Raw genomic sequence first — 19,669 nt, 5'->3', positions numbered from 1 at the left:
GGGTTTCGTGAAAGATGTCGTCAATCAACATTACGGAACTAGTTAAGATGGAAGTGGAAGCAGGTTCGGCTACAAAGGCACCGAAGATGCTTAAGAAAACTAATTATGTAGCGTGGAAAGATCGTTTTGAACAATATGTCAAGTACCAAGATGCTAAGATGTGGGTATGCATACAAGATGGTTACATTCCACCTACTACTGAGTATGAGGGTCGTGATCAGATCAAGAAATACAAAGAGATGGAAGAAGAAGAGAAGAAAATGTATGAGGCCGAAAGCAAAGCTCATGCAGCAATTACAATGGCTCTTCCACAAGAGATTCTGCACACTTTCAGACAGTATAAAACTGCCAGAGAGCTTTGGGAAGCGCTTGAAAACCGGTTTGAGGGTAATGTGGGAATTCGTGCCTCGAAGATTAAACTTCTAAAAACCCAATTCTCAGTCTTCAAGTATCTGAAGAATGAATCACTTGATGATATCATCACTAGATATTATCATCTGATGACTGAACTCAGCAACTATTCAATTGTTTACAAAGAAGATGAGATTGTTGAAAAGCTTCTTGATGCTCTCCCACCGAAATGGGAGATGTATACCGTGTTGATGAGAGAAGACAAAGACTTTGCTGACTATGACCTGGAGACAGCAGTTAACAAGCTAAGAACGTTTGAACTGAACATGGTACGAAAGGAGACACCTACCGATCAGGTTCAAGATCCGGGTATGTATGGTGCAAAGGTTAACTCAGGATCAAGTTCGAAAACTGAATCATCTGCTTATTACTCTAAGGGAGAGTCAGGCGCTAGCTCAACACATGAAGGACATGTATCTCTCAACATGAACGGTGATGTGTGCTTTGTAGCTGGAGGATCAAATGCTTCTCAACCTCAAGCGACCAAGAGTAGTTTTTCCCCAAGTGTTTCAAACAACAACTACTCGAAGATGCCCATGAGTGTTAAATCTGCTGAACAGCAGTTTGCTCTCTATGCATCTTTTATTGCTTCGTATGAGAATTACATTCAGGGTAAGATTGTTGATCCTGCAATTTTGGATGAAGACTATGATCAGATCGATGTTGATGATATGGAGGAGATGGATCTGCAGTGGCAGATGGCTATGATTGTGAGAAGGGTTAAGAGGTTCATGAAGAAGACTGGCAGGAAGTTTGTCGGTGAGAGGCCAGGGTTTGATAAATCGAAGGTTCGCTGTTACAACTGTCAGCAGAATGGCCACTTTGCAAAAGAGTGTAAAAATGAACGTGTAGAACGCAGTCAAAACGGATCTACACAGCAGAGTGTTAGTGATAATGACTATAGAGCCATGATTTCCAGACAGAACGAGGAGTACAACTGGAATCTGCATGTTGAAGAAGTATTTGAACTGGCCAATTTGGCAAACATCGAAACTGCAGATAGTGAGAAGGAAACTGGCGAAAATGAAGCTTACATGGCAGATGTGGCAGACCAGCTCTCCGAGGTAAGTACCGAACTCCCTTGTACTAAGTGTGAACATCTGTCTGAACAACTGACAACTATAACTGATCAGTTTGTTAGTTTGGATGCGCAATTTAAAACATTAAAAGAAGATCATCATTTCACTAAAGCTAGAGAAAATAGTTACAAAGTAAAAATTAAAGCTAGTGAGAAAGATATTAAAAGTCTTAAAGCAAAGCTTGCTAAAAAAATTCAAGTGATTGATCTTAGCTATGAAGTACTAGAAGAGAAAACCAAACTAATAGCTGAAAGGGATAAACAGATAGTTGATCACCAGGTGAAAGTGGTGGAACTTAACAGGAAACTTGAGAAATTCAGAAATTCCACCGCTATACTTGATCACCTCGTTAGTGATCAAGGTTCCCCAGTTAAAAGGGGAGGAATTGGTTATCATGAAGTTCCACCACCTTTCAATCATAATTACACTTATGACCCTAGTAATCAGAAATCTGTCGATGTTGACTATGGTCAGACAGTTCCGGTTAAGGTAACGATTAAAGAACCAGAAGTTAGTAAAGGCGAAACGAGTAAGCCTGTGTCTAATGTGAAAATTTCTGTGCCTAGTCCTGTCTCATCTAACTCGGACAAGTCTTCCGAGTCGAGTGAGACAAAACAAGAGGAAGTGTTACCAAAAAGTGGAGAGAAAAATAAAACAACTGAAAAGAAATCTCCACTAAACCCGTATGTCCCACCATATGTGAGACAAACAGACAGTAATACAGCCTCAACATCTAAAACAACTATGGAAAAGAAAGTTGAACACAGGAGTTGTTTCAGATGTAATCAATTAGGACACCTAGTTGCTGATTGCCCTCTGAAGCAGAGATTCAGAGGTGTGAGGCCTTCGAGAACTGAGAATAGAACTAACGGAAATGTTAAAACTGAAAACCCATCAAAATTCAGAAATTGGTCTAATTCAGGTTTTCAAAGAAATAGATCTCAGTTTTTCACTGCTAACAACCAAACCATAGGTAATAATTCTTTTAATTCACGAAGGTTTGGATGGCCTCATATACAATCCACAACAAGGTATCCTGTTAGGACTCACAGAAATTATTATGATACTAACTTTGGACAGCCAAGGTACGGGATGTATCGACCCAAGACCAATCGGTCTTGGGTCCCCAGATTTTAATCATCTGCTTTAATCGTGCAGGAACAGTTGAACAGGGCTGCCAACAATCAATGGGTTGTGGATAGCGGCTGTTCCCGGCACATGACGGGTAACAAGAAATTGTTACACGACTGGAAACCTGTTCAAGGAGGAAGAGTGAGTTTCGCAGGAGAGAGCGGTGGAAGGATTACCGGAATAGGGACGGTGTCGAATGGAAAGATGACTTTGGAGAAAGTAAATTTTGTTGAAGAACTGAAGCACAATCTGCTGAGTGTTTCGCAGATCTGTGACAAAGAGTACACCGTACATTTTACAAAGAATGAGGCGATCGTGCTATATCCTGGTTTCAAGATTCCAGAGAATTGGATTGTTATGAAGGCTCCAAGAGTGAAGAATACGTATATCATGGATATGAGGTCGACTGAGATGGCCACAGAAGAATCGTGTCTTCTGTCAAAAGCAACTGAATCGGAGTCCGAGCTGTGGCATAGGAGAATGGGGCATATTCATCTTCGGAAAATGAACTACCTTGTCAAAAATGGGCTTGTGCTGGGTGTTCCCTTGAAGAACTTCAACTTTGAAGACAAATGCTTATCATGCAAAAAGGGAAAGCAACACAAGAAATCCAATCTCACTAAGAAGGTCAATTCAATTGTCAATACCCTAGAATTACTTCACATGGATCTCTTCGGTCCCGTGAATGTAAAAAGTCTAGGAGGAACATCTTACTGCTTAGTGATCACTGATGATTTCTCTAGATATTCCTGGGTATATTTCCTGAAGTCAAAGGATGAAACTGTTCAGATGGTAAAGAATTTGATTACCAAGGTTGAGAATATCGGGAAAAAGGGTTAAGTACATCAGAATTGACAATGGGACTGAGTTCAAGAACTATGAGATGGAGATCTTCTGCTTACAGAAGGGGATTGAACACCAGTACAGCGCACCGTATACACCGCAACAAAATGGAGTGGCTGAGAGAAAGAACAGAACCTTAATTGAAGGAGCCAGAACCATGCTGGCTGATTCAAAACTTCCCGTGGTGTTCTGCGCTGAAGCTGTTGCAACAGCCTATTATATCCTTAATAGAGTGTTAACTGTTAAAAGATTAAATAAAACCTGTTATGAACTTATGCATGGGAGAAAGCCCAACTTGAGTGGTCTTGAACCATTCGGGTCCCCGTGTTTGATATTAAAGACCAATTCTAAATTTGGTGAAGTAGCCGACGAAGGAATCTTAGTCGGATACGTTGTTGGGACTCCCAACAGACGGGTCTTTAACACATCGACCAACAAGGTTGAGGTGGTGCATAACACTGATATCACAAGTTACAAATCACCAAAACCAAGCACGGGACCCGCTGGGGTTTTCGACTATGATAGACTTTTTAAATCTTTTAACATGCCTTATTTGGATTTTGCAGAAGTTGAGGAAAGAATTGCTACGAAGATGATATGCGATGAGGAAGACCCTTTGGTGCAACGACCACAGTATGATGAATGTCAGCCTTCCTCGTCAAATGCTGTCAATACCCCTGCTGCCTCTACTGAAGAGGAATTCATCAATCCGTTTCACTCTCAACATCAATCACCCATTGATGAGCTATCTTCGAACTTGGAAGATAATCTGAATGTCAGTTCGGTTCCTACTACGAGAATTCACAAAGATCATCCTTTGGAGAACGTGATAGGTGATCTGTCCGCCGGTGTACAAACAAGAAAAAGCTTGAATGAGCACACCTGTGTTTACACAAGCATTAAAGACACAGGCATTATCAACGAATGCTTGTACACCTGCTTCATCAGCCAGATTGAACCAAAGAACTATCAAATGGCTCTTAAGGACAGCTCGTGGGTCGAAGCCAAGCAAGAAGAGTTAGCTCAGTTTAAGAAAATGGAAGTATGGAATTTGGTTGAAAAACCGAAGAATGTGCATGCGATAGGCACGAAATGGGTCTTCAAATGTAAGAGAGATGAGAAAGGGATTGTTATCAGGAACAAGGCAAGGCTGGTTGTTAAAGGCTTTAATCAGCAAGAGGGGATTGATTACAATGAGGTGTTTGCTCCTGTGGCAAGATTGGAAGCCATTCGTTTGTTTTTGGCATTTGCTGCTCATAAGGAGATGAAGGTCTTTCAGTTGGATGTGAAGAGTGCGTTCCTAAATGGTAAAGTCGATGAGGTTGTGTACGTTGAGCAACCTCCGGGTTTTCCTGACCCTGGCTTTCCCGATCACGTGTACAAGCTAAGTAAAGCGCTGTATGGACTACATCAGGCACCTCGTGCCTGGTACTCAACGTTATCCGACTACTTGCTTGAGAATGAGTTTGAAAGAGGTAAGATTGATAGCACATTGTTCTTCAAGAGAAAAGGGAGCGACTTTCTACTGGTGCAAGTTTACGTGGACGACATTATCTTTGCTGCATCAAAGGTCGCCATGTGTCAGGAGTTTGAGGCCGTCATGAAGAAGAGATTTGAAATGAGTGCTATGGGTGAACTAACCTTCTTTTTAGGATTGCAGGTTGATCAGAAGAAAGATGGTATGTTCATTCATCAGACGAAGTATGTTCATGATGTTCTCAAACGCTTCAAGATGGAGGACAGCACTCCATATGATACTCCAGTCTGCGTCAATCACAAATTGGGTGCTGACTCAGACAACGATGCAGACGTGGACCCAACCCAATATCGGGCAATTATAGGTTCTTTAATGTACTTAACTGCTTCTAGGCCTGATATAATGTTTGCTGTTTGTCTTTGTGCACGCTTTCAGGCAAACCCAAAAGAATCTCATTTGAAGGGTGCGAAGAGGATACTGCGGTATCTCAAAGGAAAGCCGAAGCTGGGGTTGTGGTACTCGAGAGGAGGAGACTTGGAGCTAGTCGCGTACCCAGATTCTGATTATGGAGGGTGCAATCAGAGTCGGAAGTCTACAACTGGTGGATGTCAGTTTCTTGGTGGCAGACTAGTGTCCTGGCAATGCAAGAAGCAGACCTCAGTCGCAATTTCAACCTGTGAAGCAGAATACATGGCAGCATCCAACTGCTGCTCCCAGGTTCTATGGATTCAACAACAGTTGCGCGATTATGGTCTAAATTTTACTCTTACTCCTATTTGCATTGATAACACTGCTGCTATCTCAGTAACTAACAATCCCGTAAAGCACAGTAAAACTAAACATATTGACATTCGCCATCATTTTATACGGGATTGTGCTGAGAAGAAACTGATTGTGCTCGAAAAGGTTGACACGTTAGATAATTTCGCTGACTTGTTCACGAAAGCGTTTGACAAAACTAGATTTCAAAACCTTGTTGAGCTGAATGGGATGATCAATCCCGAGTAACCATGTTGTGTGTTTTTGTGTTTGATTAAAAAAAAAAAAAACGTCACTATCGCTTAGAATTATGTCGGTTACTTCAGTTTGAAGGACATATCTTCGGATATGTTTGTTCCTCATTTCTACTTGTAGAATATAAGGATAGCCATTAACCAGATGACTGAAACTGATCGGGGCGGTTTATGATGTGTTTTTATTCTTTCGCTGAAAATTAATCGATCATACTTAGTTAGAAGGACACATACTTGTATGTGGTCGGTCCAGCTGATCCATTGGATCTTCGGGATAGCCGTTTACCTGAAGACATTGATTTGGTCGGGGCGATTGAAGTTAAAAATTTTTTTTTCTTTAAGGGAGATGAAATTATTTTTCAAGTCTACTACTTCGTGAGAAGTTACTTTACTATGTTTAACAGAAAATTGATCCAACCTTGGAAGGTGATAGATATACTGATTCTGTGTGCTTAACTAGTGAAGTTATTAGGCCTAAAAGACTTTAGAACAGTCATTGTATGTCATGGTAGCTTTTTATGGTGCGTAAAAGTAGAAGTGATACTAACTATATCTACCCGATTTTATGTGGAGACTCCTTAAGAGTTGTGCATGTCTTCATACATATCTTTCCGAATGATAGGCAGAAAAGCGATTACCCAGTCATACACGAGCCCGTGAGTGTTCTGATTCCCGTGAAGATAACGTGTCAAGAAACTGCAGTGATCCAGATTCGGGACTTGCAGTAGTTTATCGGAAGTTGTGTAAATGTTAAAAATAAAAAAAATAAAAAAAGAAAAAAAGAAAAAAAATGTGAGTTATTGAGACATTCTAGAGTTCATAAATTAATACTTCTCAATCAAGATGCAAGATAGAGAACGGGAAGAAGAGTCCAAAGATCGAATAGTACTTACTAGTTAATCAGACACTATGGGTCGAGGTCAACTCGGGGTGACTTGGGGAAAGCCAAATACGCTTTGAGAATAGATAGGAGGTATCATAATCTCTGAGTTGTTGCCCACTTAAGTTTTGAGCTTAATTGAACCTAACCCGTATCACAGAAACGATGAAAACCATTCTAAGTTATTTACCTGCTTACAACCTGTTTCTTTATGTCATAATACAGCTGAACACGGATCTGTGTGACAGTCACGTAGTTAGTATGATTCCTGTTCGGATCTTTTCTAAAACATGGTAGTCCCTATCGAGACTGAAATTTGATCCCGTGTACTTTATTTTTAAAATTTTTTACTTAGGTAGTTGTATGATTTTATACCTGGTTACTTGGTCTTGATCGTATCATTTAACGCTTTAAAGGTTGTTTTAAAACTTAATTGCAAATTGTTCAAATTATAGGGTTTGTTTTGAAATTTTTTAATTTCAGCGAAGTTGTGCATAACTTTGCCTGCGATAGGCGAAGTTATCCTTAACTTCGCCGGAACAACTCTGACCCTATATAAAGGAAATCAAAGGTCAAACAGGTCATTATTTTCAAAACCCAGCGAACTTAACCAGCGAACTTAACCAGCGAACTTAACCTCTAATCCTACCGCGAACTTATCGATCTTTCTGTGTTCTTTCTTCCTTTGATTCTAATCCGTTTAAAGGTGTGTAGGGTAATCGAATCGATTGTTCATGTTCATTAACGTTTATCATCGGTCGATTCGACCCGTTTCACGTCCTCGTTTTTCGAACCATTAACAACCGATTTTCAAACTTATCTTTACGTGTTCATAATCAAATTAATCGTATAGATCATCTTAAAACCTGGTTTTCCGAAATCCGCAAGCTCAAAATTGACCAAATCACGTCGTTCGAAAACCTAACTGATGCCGTTTCATATTCGGCGGAGTTACAGTTTAGGCGAAGTTATCTCTAACTTCGCCTGAGGTTTAACTTCGCCTAATAATTATTTTTGAAACAGTTTATGAGGCGATGTTGTGGTTAGGCGAAGTTACCATTAACTTCGCCTGGACCTTTTTACTTAACAGTTAACAGACGAAGTTAAAGTTGAAGCGAAGTTGTTCCCAACTTCGCCCCACCTCTAACTTCGCCTATACAGAAATGATCACAACTTCGCTCATGGTTACAAGCGAACTTGTGATTTGCTTCGACGTTTATCTAACTTAGTCTGTTTGATGCAGATATGGCTGCTGTAGGTGGTGCAGGCGGTGATGACGGTGGTGATAACCAGAGACAGTTCTTCCCGGGTCACAACATGTATATAACATTAGACCCGGAGGCGAGCGGAGTTGATGATTTCCGCGAAATCATCACGTTTCTGTTACGCTCGCGGATATTCCACGCGATTACAACAACTCTGCCAATATCCTTGCCTAACATTGAGGATTTTTGGCAGACCGTGGAATATGACTGTAGAGTCGAACCCCCGGTGATGCGCGCAACAGTAAACAATCAGATTGTTCAGTTCTCTTCTGAACAAATCCGGGCGGCTTTACGGTTTGGAAATGAGACAAGGGATGACCCGACAGAGTTTGTGGCTCCTTTCCGTGATGGAGCGTTTTTGAGAATGGGATACTCTGGTCCCTTGGGGGATACTCAGAGAAGGAAAGGGGTTTCTGCTTGACCAGTGGCGCTTTCTCATGCATGTCATGATTGTTTGCATGTCAGGGAGAAAGGCGGGCACTGATGGCATGGGCGCGACCATGCAGTCTGCGATGACTGCTCTGACTTACAACAAGCGATACAGCTTTAGTCAGATGGTCTTCTATGAGATTGATCGTCAGAGAAGGGCGATGGCGCGTGAGAGATTCATCATGTATCCAAGATTCTTACAAATGATCTTGAATCATGTTGCTCCAACGTTACCTCAGCGCCGTCCGATCAGATACGTTGAAAGTGTGAATAAACGGATCTTCGCCCAATGTAGATCTTCGAGTGCGAGGAGCAAACCTGAGCTTCGTCCTCGACATACTCCACTATTTGGGTACTTAATCAACCCAGGGTATGTGCCTGCTCGTGGGGACGAGTTTAGGGACCCGGCACCACAACAGGCAGGAGCACCTCAAGCTATACCTGCTGCTCCTGTTGTGTCACCGGAGGAGAACATAGACCTTGACGCAGAGTTTGGCGGTCAGGGATTTTTTGACATGGAGATGGTTGATCCAGAGGAGAATGTACAGGTCCCGGTTGAACGTGCTTCGGGTGTGAATGTTACTAGGACAGCTGCTACGGTGGCTGGTTCTGATGAGGCAAGAAGGATGTTGGTAACACATGAACGGACTCATGGGAAGAGAAAGAGAGCTGATGATGACAGCGAGTCAGATTATGAAGAAGAGGTACAACAGTTAATACGGAGGTCAAGAAGGGAACGGATAGGTGCAGGATCGGGAGTCGGTGAGAGCTCTAGGGTGGTACGTTTCACTCCACCAGCACTATCCGGTATGACAATGGTTCCCTCATCATTACAGGTTACAAGGCCAAGCGCTACGGATGTTCCCGTGGTGGCTACCTCATCTACATTTGGCCTCCCACCCACTTCATTCCAACTACCGACTCCGGAAATCGTATCGTTGCCACCTCCAACTCTTACTCCAACGGAGGTCGTGGCACATTTTATTGAGTCGACGGTTGTGGCCACTGCAGGGTTATCTGTGACGATACCACCTGCGGTTACGTCTACTTCTGAGGTCCCGGTTACATCGGGAATCCCTCCTCAGTACACTCAAGATATATCACATCTGAGGTTTGATTTCGATGCAACCTTATCAGACTCAGAACGAATAGCAGCACTTAACGGGTCGTGGCAGAACAGTCAAGGATTAATCTTATCCAGACCCAGGCTATTCAACGCCTAGTTGCAGAGAATCAGATGCAGTCGTCCCTGCTGGTAGAACATGGAAAAATCATAGATGCTCTGAAGGAGTTCTTGGCATCTCAGGGGGAGACGAGCTGTAAAGGCGATGAGTTGAGGACGAAGAAGCGCAATGATAGAGACGATGATCCCAATACATCGAAAGGTGCAGGTGGTGAGTTGCCAAGAACTGATCAAGCTCTTGGAACTTCCACAACTCAGGGGGAGTCGACAACTGCAGCTGGTGGTGATGATGTGGTGGTAGTGGAAGTTGAGGAGATGGATGATGAGTTGGTTGGTGATGATGATGTATTACCAGTGGAAGAGATAGAGAAGATTGGTGAAGAGATTGTGATTGATACAGAGATAGAAGAGGGAGAGATAGTTGAGGAAAATATTGAGCATGACATTCCAGATGTTGAGAAAGCAGAAATAAGTCAAGAGATCGGGAATGATGAGACTGAATGGGAAGAGCAGCCTAGATGGAAAGAAGGCTATGCTCAGTGGTTCGTCAAAACGAAGAAACCAGCGGTCCCTACAATGTTTAAGAAGAGTTACAACATTAGAGGCTATGCTGAAGCGAGAAAGGGGATTATTTGCTGGATATATGATGAGCAGTTGAGGCTCTTTGTGATTAAGAGATATGATGGCGTTCAGTACTTCAAAAGAATGTTGAGATCATTGAACACATTGCCAGAATGTGAAGTGAAAGACTTAGCCAGATTGGGATTGATAAATCGAAGTGATGATAATATGGCTAGAGTCATCGGGAAGATAGTATGGAAGGAGAGTACAAAAGAGAAGAAATTTGAGCTGTTGAAACCACAAAAGGGAAAACTTGTTGAAGACAAGGATAGAGGTTTGAGAGCAGATGGAAAACCTTGGATGATTATGAAGTATAAGCCGATCCGGTGCCTTAAAGAAGTGCCGATGAAACAGATGCCCAAGGATGTGCTCAAAGATCTAAAGTGGTGGTATGTTGATTGTGAAACAGCTGAAGCAGTGATGGAAGACGAAGATGAACAAGAGCTGCTAAGAGTCTATGATCCGATGCATCTAGTGAACCTGTCTCGAGCTGATCTGCAGGTGCTGAATGAGAAGAAAATCTTTTATATTCCTGCTTGGAAAGACGAAGCGAGGAAATATCAAAGAGTTGTTTCGGTATGTGTACGAGAAGGAGTGAATACTTAAAGATGAAGATTCAAGATTGTTGAAGATTACAAGACACGTGTTTGAAGCTAAAGAGATGAAGCTACTGCCAAGGGGGAGTCTGCTGGTGCATGATGTCAGTAGTTCAGTGTCAAGTGTCTGTAATCGAGTTTGTTAGATTTGTGTTTTTGTATGTAAGCAAAGTTAGCTCACAAGTTCGCTGATACAGGCGAACTTGTGAACTAAGCGAAGTTAGGGACAACTTCGCCTGAACATGCCAGGCGAAGTTGTCGTGATTATATAAGCCTTTAGGTTACGGCTGTTTTAGAAAAAGAGTTCATTATTCAGAGAACGAGTCAGAGAGAGTCTGTATTTGGTGATCTTTGTATCACATGTTTACGGTTGCAATATAACGTGTTTGTGTTTATTGTAACGTGTTTAATCGTTTTGTTTTCTACGCTTGTAACGTCTTACGTAGGGATTCCGCACCTACGTAGAACGCGATATCTCCTGTAGATCCGGCTGGGAACCTACAGAAAGAGGCATATAGTGCAAATTGTTGTTCAGCTAATTTCACACTCATCGGCATCTGTGTGTAATTCTTACTAGAAGCACTGGTTGAGAAATTTCCAGCTGAGGACTGAGATTTTGAGGAACTACTTCCACCCGCTACAAAACATACGTCACCATCCATATTTAGTACCACATGACCATCTTGAGCGGAGTTTGGTTCCCCCCTGAGTAGTAGGCAGTCGATTATGTTTTTGAACCTGAGTTTGGAGAGCCTTTAGCACCATACATTCCCGGATCCTGAACCTGATCAGTAGGCGTCTCCTTTCGAACCATGTTAAGTTCAAAATTACGTAACTTATTAACCACCTTCTCTAAGTCAAATTTCTCAAAATCTTTATCTTCTCTCATCAGAACTGTGTACATCTACCATTTCGGTGGGAGAACATCAAGAAGTTTTTCCACTATCTCTTCCTCCTGGTATTCAATGGAGTAGTTATCCAACTCAGTCATCAGGTGATAATATCGTGTGATGATTTCATCAAGTGATTCATTTTTAAGATACTTGAATACATAGAATTGAGTTTTCAGCAGGTTTGTCTTGGAGGTACGTATCCCAACGTTTCCTTCATAGCGATTCTTAAGTGCTTCCCACAATTCTCTAGCAGTTTTGTACTGTTTGAAAGTATGAAGAATTTCTTGAGGAAGTGCCATTATTATGGCTGCATGTGCTTTACTTTCTGCTTCATACATTTTCTTTTCATCATCCTCCATCTTACTGTACTTCTTAAGCTGCTCTCGACTTTCAAACATAGCTGTTGGAGGGATGTACCCATCTTGAATGCAGACCCACATTTTTGCATCTTGATACTTCACATATTGTTCAAACCTATCTTTCCATGCAACAAACTCAGTTCCTTTCAGAATTTTTGGAGCTTTAGTTGCTGAACCAACTTCAACTTCCATCTTTACCAGTTCTGTGATGTTTACCGAAGTCATAATTAAACGACACGAGACCAAGAATCCAAACACTATATTCTGTGAACAGTGAACAGCGAAGTTACTAGAACTTTGCTACAGGATAACTTGTCCCTAACTTCTCTATATTAATAACTTCACCTAAAGATAACTTCGACGATACTCAACTTCGTTAGGTTATCAACTTCGTTGTATTATTAACTTCGCTGAGGGATCAACTTCGCTAGAACAATAACTTTGATCAAAGCTATATCTTCGCTGAAAACCCTAGTTCCCATGACGGCAACTTCGTTGGGAGCTCGGCTTAGATCTGCAACTTAGATTCTTTGATTTCGAAGGTTTTGGGGGTACAATGAAGTACGATTTGAAGGGTATAGTTGAGAAACAAGAAAAAGAACGGTATACCAACGTGAAATGATTCCGAGAATAGTCTATCGGAATAATTTTAACACTCGTTTGATAATCCCGAACCACACAATCGCGAGCAAATGCTCTGATACCAATTGTAGGTTCATAGCCGGATCTACACAGGAGTATCTCGTAACAAGAGGGTGCGGAATCCCCTACGTATACGATATGAGTGCTAACACGATGAACATGTAAATCACACGTAAACACACGAGTATAAAGGAATACTTGTTATATTGCAAAGGTAATAACCAAAGACCAAACACGTAACACCAGAGTGTCACCAAAACTCAGCCGTCAAAAGTTATATAAAGTGAGCCGAAGTTAGGGTATTAATAATACGACAACTTCGCCTAACATGCTAGGTGAAGTTGTCCTAACTTCGCTACCCAAGTTTGCTAAACATAAAAGCAAGCTAAACATGTTCAACACAAAACAAACAATGTAACGATTACAGACACAAATAAACACGAGATAAATGAACTACTGGCATCATGCACCAACACAAATCCCAATCAACCAACCTTAAGTTAACCAAGCTACTCAATGTGCTCAAGGACATGCGTGTTACATCAACGGTTCCCAAGTCTAAGCCTAACCATTTATGAAGACATGCTGCGCAAAAGACTTTTTTTTTATTTAGTTCTTTTCATTTAAATCTAATGTATTGACTTCATTAAATCTCCTGTTTTGTTATGAATGAGAATTTTGGTTATTTATACTGGTATTCAATCTCTCAATTATTCCTATTATAAAGTTTAGTGCACTATTTATTGTTACATAATTTATTATCTTGATTTAAGTGGTCTATGACCGGTTATTTACCGGGACTATGTGCATGGTGATGTGCATAGTTATCTAATAGTACCGTATTTGTATCATAAACTACCTATGACCGATTTCCTACAAACGTTTTGGAAATTGGGACTATGAACATGTGTTGTACGTAGTTATCTAATAGGAGTCTGTACAACTTTTATTTCGATATTTTAATACATGACTACCCAAACCCTCCAAACTCATCACATTCTCACTGTACTCTTACCCCATCTCATCGATTTTACAATCTTGGTTTCAAACCTTATCTGTTATCATATTCATAAGTCATGTGATTCGTTTGTTGTGTGAACCTATTTATTATTGCGTGAATTTTGTCGGCATCTCAAGTATTTTCTCTACATCGTATGTGTAAGTTACTTATATAATTTCAAAATTTTCCTCTATCTATTTATTTCATTTTGTTGTTATTACTCTTGATGGTTAACTTCAACAATTTCATCACATTTTTAGGTTTATTTTACTAGTTAATTTATGTTCAACAATTTTCATTCAATTTTTAGTTCATTGCTCTTGATCAAATGATATCGATTTAAAAAGTTTTCTTTTACCCTTGTTTTCAAACCCGCACAATGGGAAGAACCATGTGCATCATGCGACGATCTAAATAATTATGAGTACACGCATAATTATCGAAATCCTCGCATGGAAATCATAGTGAATACGGTTGTGTGTCATAACTCAGAACCGAGGGTGATTTTGCGTAACGATACAAATGTCGATGTGATAAGGGTATGGTGGATACGCCGCCGGTACATCCTATATATAAGTGTCCTTATCATATTTTCCATTTGTAGCATTATTCGGGTCATTTCGAAGGTCTGCGATATATATATATAAAAAAATCTTTTCTTTCTTAGACTCTTACTTTCTTTCTATATGTTATGGTTTTTCAATAATTTCGGGACGGAAATTTCAAAAAGTTGTGAATACTATAACATTCGTTAGTTTTCGGACCCGAAAACCCTACTCGTTGAAATTTCTTTTTTATTATTATTTATTTATTTATGTGACATTTTATTTTCCAAACTATCGTTATTTAAAATCAACAATTTATTAATTCATTCGATCATTGATCAGTTATTTCACTTTCCACCACTCGGTTTTAGTGTCATTTATTTAATAATATATTAAAACTATTAGAGGGTGCATGATATACCCCTAACTAACATTTATCCACTTTTGCACCCACAATTAAATATTAAGGACCATGTTGCAATTTAATAAAAAAAAAATTTCTCTCCTCCCTCTCTTTCCCACTGGCGGCCGTAACCCCCCTCTTCTTGATCCGTAATTAACGACCTAAATCACGAAATTGATTATGCCAAATCCTTTCTTGACCCATAAGCGCGTTAACCGACAACCTAATTATAGTAAACCATAGTGTTTTGACAGCTAATTCAAATGATAATGAACCGCGGCTGACTCATCCTCGTTACTCTATATATACTCGATCATAATTCAATTAATCCATACCACACCATCATCATAACAACGTCACTCTAAACCCTAACTTAATTACAACCTACGATGTCGTTCATATTAGATTTGAGTTCGAGTTTGAGCCGTGAGCCCTAGTTCGTCGTTCTCTCTTAATTCACCATCGATTGCGGTAATTGTTATGTGCATTCTAGTCGTTTGTTATTGCTTAATCAAAACCCTAATCTAATTTCAAACAAGATCAAGTAATTAAAGGAAATTATGATCTTGGGTTTATATTTGAAATTGGGGATTTCGGGAAGTGTAGTTAAAACAAAAACGTTTTCAGATAATACCCAGATGAGCCAGTGCACATTTTGTTAAGATCAAACCAGCCTGGGGCGTGGGTTCGAATCCCCCAGGCCCGGTTTTTGGTTTTTATTTCTTTAAAAATCATTTTGTTATAAGTTTTGGTTACTATTATACATATACATCATTAGTTCAACTTGTTCTAATAAACTTGATCTCGGTTATTGCCATTTTTTTATTTAATTACAACTCATAACTTTTATAAACCTCCTTTCATATATAAACCTATTACAACAATAAAATCTTTTACTATTCTCGATTAACGAACTAATCTATATTCTCGTATGAATTTTTTTCTCATATATATAAAAAAATCTGATTATATAATGTTATTCTTATTTGTGACCCAATGTAATAGTTAATAACAACAAAAACAACAACAACAACATTAATAGTAATAGTTTAAACCCTAAATGACTCCAAAATCCTTTTAAACTGATTTGTAACTGTTATGTCATGTCATTTTTATTTTATTAGTTATACCCTCTAATTTATATTATTTACAAATTTATGATAACTAAACTAATAAAAACTTTTGTTTTTTATCAAAGAGTGTACTTAAACCATATCAATTCCCAAATCCGTCATACGCCTTGTTATTATTTCACTAATCTTATTTAGTTAATATTAATATCAACTAGGAACTTTTGTTGACGTAATACGAGGAGCTCGTCGCTTTTATCTTAAACTTTCTTTTATCGCCATCTCATTTTCACCAATTCCACACTCTAAGGTGAGTTTACATATCCCCCTTTTTCATCTTTTAAATTTTGGGGGTATGTATATCCTATTTAAATTACTCATTTTTATTTATCTATTCCTAACACAATTCAATATATGTTTATGTGTGATTATTGCATGCTCTATGATAACGCTCTATGTGCTTAATTGTTTATTTTATGTTTGGTGGTTGGTATCTCATCCTCATCTATCCTCATCTAGTATGATCATACATTTCCCCAAGTACTTTGATTTCGGATCAATAAGAACGGGTCCACATCTATTTGGTTGTTTACATTTCATAAGTATTGTAATACTCATCATTTACATATGAATTGTGCTTTATATATATATATATAACTATAACTTATGTATTGTCACTAACATTCGTGTTGTCAAACTCTATTTTCATACATGTTACAGGTGCAAGTAGTTGCTATTATTCAAGATTGAAGACAATAGTTTGACCTTAGGATATTATTCAAAATACAAAGAAAAAAGTGATGTATTTGTATTTTATTATTAAATTTGTGTACTTGTTTAATGTTAATTAAATTTAATAATTATTGTCGCTTTAATTAGTGTCTTTTGAGCTAATGTCCAATCAATACGTTACACCCCGGCATGTTTCGCCGCCTTTGGTCGGGGTGTGACACGATTGTTAAAGTTGAAAAGTGAATTTGAAAAACTTAAGATGGCGGAAAACGAGAATGTTGACGAGTTTGCAGGAAAAATAACACGTGTGGTTTCAAAGGCAATGAGTCTAGGTCACGTGTTCGAGCAAGATGTATTGGTGAAGAAGTTATTAGATGCGTTTCCAGATAAGTACTTTCAATTCGTAGCCTCATTCGAACAAAGTGTTGATCTTGATAGTTTGATGTTTGAAGATGTTGTTGGAAGACTTAAGGCGTTTGAGGAACGTCTACGAGTTAGAGAGCGCGCTTTAAGTTCACAAGGTATGTTACTTTATAATTGGTCAAAAAGTAGTTACAAAGGCAAGTCGTATGATCATTCCGGTAGCCGAGGTAAGGGTTGGCCGAGTTCAAAGGGATGTGGAAGAGGTCGTGAAACCAGAAGTCAAGTTCGAGGGGATGAGGATCAAGATGGTTGTGACAACCGAGATGGTCAACATCGTGTGTCAAGGTATACTGGTCAAAGAAAAACGAATGATCATCAATGGAGAAGAAAGGATATGTCACTGGTTCAGTGTTACCGTTGCGATGAGTTTAGTCACTTTGCGTCTATGTGTCCAAAATGTATGAAGAAGAAAGAAGAATCTAATTTGAACAAATCTAATGATTTTGATCCGTCTTTCTGTATGATAAAAGACTATCAAAAGACGGTTTAATTGAATGAAGACAGTGTGATTCCAAAGCGTTTCGAAACTGCCTATGGAGAAATATGGTTGGTATCTCGACAACGGATCATCGAATCACATGACGGGTAATAAAGGTGAAGTTCGGATATGAATCTTGTATTGATATTAGGGAAAGGGGTCGGTTTTAATTGAATGAAAAACGGGGGAGCGGCGCCTGTTGACCGATGTCTACTACATACCGAGCCTATAGTGCAATATCATAAGTCTTGGTCAAGCAACAGAAGGTGGATGCGATAATCACATGAAACACGATTTGTTAACCATTAAAGATAATACAAGTAAGGTTTTGATGAAGGTGACAAAGACCAAGAACCGATTGTACAAGATTGGTCTCAAGATAGCAAGTCCCGGTAAACGAACTATCATTTGAATGAAGAATTTTACAGGTTGGGATCTTCAAAGAATTCGACTGAAAGAAGACAAGTCGGTTACGAGTCAGATTCCAATCAAAGATCCAAGTTCCAAAATTCAAAGTCCAAAGAAGGGTGTTCAAGAAACTAAACGCATGGTCAAGAAAGTGATTCAAGCCCAAGAGGCTTCTAATGATAAAAAAAAAAAAAAAAAAAAAAACAAGTGTTTCTTCAAGTCAAGTGGAGCCCAAAGAACATTGCAAGAGATCAAGAAAGGTATAGGGAAAATCAACAAAGGGATAACAAGCGTGAAGTTGAAGGCCCGCCAATTTCGACTAGTAAATTAGGGGGTGAGTCGGGTGAGTCGGATACCACAATTGGGAGGTTGATTGTTGGCTCAATTGTTGTTTGGCCCGAGTGTAAGACACAACCCAAGAATTAAAAGGGTTTTATTATATTTGGTAATGTCTTGACTAGCAAGTTAGGTTAGTCTATATAAAACCAGTTGTGGTTAGAAATTAGAGATGATGAAGTTTATGCAACCAAGTTAGGGTTCATCAAGTGTCAACTCGAGTTAGGGTTTGAGATTTGTAATCAGTTTTTTCATAATATTTTCTGATTAATATAAATGAGAGTTAGTCGTTTAATTCATGTTTGATTATCGATCTAGGACTTGACATTCCAATAATAACTTTTTCATGAGCAAGAATCAAACTTTACTTTAAGATATAGCTATTTTATATATTTCTTTTAATAACAAAACTTGCAAATTTTTGAACCCGTCATCTCCATTTTGAAAGAGTGTACATCATACTACTAGACCATTAAATCATGATGTATATAAGTTGAGTTATTCAACAAAGTTCATAAACAAAGAAAAGTGTGTCAAATGAGGACCAAAGTGGGAAAGGCATGAAGGAATAACTCATATATTTTCTCTCCACATTTAATGCACAGGTTAATTTCTCCATCATTTTAAATCATATATAATTTTTTCATACAACATATTTTTGTAAAAAAAGTTCACCATAATTACAATATTTTTTTTGTCTTTAATATAAGTATGATTTTTTATCTTTAATATGTGTAGAAAGATACAATGAAGAATAAAAGACATAATGACATAATTTTTGTTTTAACTTTTATCTTAAATATGAGTATTAATTAAAAAAATGACTAGAACATATAACACAATGTATAGAAAAATCAATTGAATAAGACTAACAAACACATAAGACAATGTATAAAAACCCATAATTTTTTTGTGTTTTTATATAGCAATATGGTACACATATTAAAGATAAAAAAAAAGTTCGTTATTATTGAGAATTTTTTTAACATATTGAATGAAAAAATTATGAGACATTTTAAAATGATGGAGGAATTGATATGTGTTTTACACTTGAAGAGAGAAATCCAACAGATGTGAGTTATTTCATTTATGACTTTTCCATAATTTTTTTTCTCTTAAATTAATCATAACTATTAAAATCTAATATCAATGGAATAGATTGATTCTCACACTTCTCATTTTTCGTATACTTTGTATTTTAACCTTTAAAGTTATTTTATATGACACTTAGTATGATAAAAATTATAAACACAAATAACTAAGACAACTCCATAATACAGAATTACAGAAATTGTCCTTTATTTTGTACCCAATTTCATTCATTATCCTTTATTTTTAAAATTGATATGTTTTATCCTTTATATATACAAATCCAACAACGTTTGTCCTTTGAGGTTATGTGCCAGGCACACGCGGGCAGATTAGTCATTTTAGCAGTATATATATATATAT

At 38.5% G+C, this 19,669-nt stretch overlaps 1 protein-coding gene across 1 annotated transcript; it reads left to right on the top strand.

The window, feature by feature from the left end:
• Positions 1–16,831: 16,831 nt before the first annotated feature.
• Positions 16,832–17,485, top strand: LOC143564778 (uncharacterized). Its single transcript, XM_077051955.1, has one exon. It carries the CDS (start codon positions 16,832–16,834, stop codon positions 17,483–17,485), a length of 654 nt encoding a protein of 217 aa, XP_076908070.1.
• The last annotated feature ends 2,184 nt before the right edge of the window (positions 17,486–19,669 follow it).

This window comes from Bidens hawaiensis, unplaced genomic scaffold (genome assembly GCF_021521415.1).
Source record: "Bidens hawaiensis isolate Kalapana, Puna unplaced genomic scaffold, B.hawaiensis_p1.1 tig00022158_1, whole genome shotgun sequence".
Taxonomy (NCBI): domain Eukaryota; kingdom Viridiplantae; phylum Streptophyta; class Magnoliopsida; order Asterales; family Asteraceae; genus Bidens; species Bidens hawaiensis.
The sequence above is the reverse complement of the archived record's forward strand: the minus strand, read 5'-3'. Positions and strand labels throughout refer to the sequence as shown.

Excerpts from the sequence above, each read along its gene's own strand:
- LOC143564778 (XM_077051955.1), top strand. The coding sequence starts at position 16,832 with ATGGCGGAAAACGAGAATGTTGACGAGTTTGCAGGAAAAATAACACGT.